The following is a 1,606-nucleotide window of genomic DNA, read 5'->3' on the forward strand; positions in this document are numbered from 1 at the left end:
AATTGATGTCCTCACCACCCAGGTGCGTGTCACCACTTACTGCCTTCACCTCAAATGTGCCATTTGCGATGGACAGGATGGACACGTTGAAGGTGCCACCACCCCAATCGAAGACGAGCACATTGCACTGCCTCTTGTCCCTCCTCTCCAAACCGTATGCAATGGCAGCTGCAGTCGGCTCGTTGATGAGACGCAGCACATGCAGACCCGCTATTTTCCCTGCGTCAATCGTAGCCTGACGTTGCTTGACGTTGAAGTATGCTGGTACAGTGATCACCGCATCTGTGACCTTCTCGCCCAAATACGCCTCTGCTATCTCCTTCATCTTCACTAACACCATTGATGAGATCTGCTCAGCAAGTAATCTCTTTGTTTGACCACAATACTCTACCTCGATCTTAGGCCTCCCTTTTGAATTTGCAACTTTGTAGGGCCAGTGCTTCATGCCATCCTGCACTGCCTCGTCGTCGAAAGTACGTCCAATCAGACGCTTCACGTCGAACACTGTATTGGTGGGGTTCATTGCCATCTGGTTCATTGCAGCTCCACCGAATAAACGCTCCTTGTCTGTGAAGGCCACACAACTGGGCGTTGTGCGGTGACCCTGATCGTTGGCTACGATTTCCACCCTGCCGTGATCGAACACGCCAACGCACGAGAAGGACGTTCCTAAATCAATGCCGATGGCGGCACCTGTTGACATGACTTCGTGGGATGCACAAACGCTAACGTGTTGTGTCGAATGGCGATTACCTCCACGATCTCTGCAACCACTTTTATTACTTGGAGCTGATCCAGCAGAACCTATCCGCTGTGCGCGCTACCCACTATAAGGCTGTTATCCAACCACGAGCTGCCACCATTTCATGCTTCTCTGCAATTTACTGGCAACTGCACACTCGAAAGTACTGACGCACAATACAGGCTCCGGTTTCAACTCGCCTGTAGGTCAGCACTGGTGTAAGCAGTGCTGTCGGCTCCGTGTTGACGTGTGGGTGACAGAAATGCAGCAGTGTAGAGGTGCCAGTATATCGACAATTGCCTGGTAATATTCTGACTCCTATGCGACCCAAGTAATGAGTCAAGTGAGTATATTCTGAATGCTGTCACCCACCTTACTGCCTTGGTTGTCTTTAGCATAATTGGTCAGTAAGAGAATCAAAATGAGACAGATGATTTACCACAGCAAATTAGAGTCGAAAAGCTTGCAGCATGCTTGCGTTACCCTGTGTACTCGTAAATTTGTTCCTCGTTCAAGCAAATGATAGCATTTAAGGGTAAAAAGCAGGTTGAGTACTTGCAACTGCGATGAAGAAGCATGGCTTTAAACCGGTAGCTGCATGAAATTCAGTAAGAATGCATCGTTCGTCTAGTCGGTTGGGGCAGTTCTTCAAACTATAAAGTACAATACCCAAAGAGTACACTCGCAAAAGTGTAGCCCTCCAATGCATCTTAGCACTGATAAAGTGGCTATCGTGGAATTTAGGGATTAATAGGTAGAGATTGCATCTCACAATTATATCAATCTTGAAAGCAATCACGTCTGAGTCTTCTACTCTTTTCCACTTTCTTGCAAATGGAAAGCTAATGTAGACATACACACACG

General features: G+C 47.7%; 1 protein-coding gene across 1 annotated transcript in view; it reads right to left on the reverse strand. All coding sequences in view use genetic code 11, as the record gives it.

Moving 5' to 3' along the window:
• EGR_10630 (Heat shock cognate protein) overlaps positions 1 to 703 on the reverse strand; it is a gene marked incomplete at both ends in the record, with an annotated part of 1,031 nt that extends 328 nt beyond the window's left edge. Inside the window, one exon of the mRNA XM_024499879.1 lies at positions 16 to 703. Within this exon, the coding sequence (XP_024345703.1) occupies positions 16 to 703 (688 nt within the window). The remainder of the gene's footprint in view (positions 1 to 15) is intronic.
• Positions 704 to 1,606: the final 903 nt, after the last annotated feature.

The sequence above is a fragment of the Echinococcus granulosus genome (genome assembly GCF_000524195.1).
Source record: "Echinococcus granulosus chromosome Unknown EG_S00244, whole genome shotgun sequence".
In the NCBI taxonomy this organism is placed as follows: domain Eukaryota; kingdom Metazoa; phylum Platyhelminthes; class Cestoda; order Cyclophyllidea; family Taeniidae; genus Echinococcus; species Echinococcus granulosus.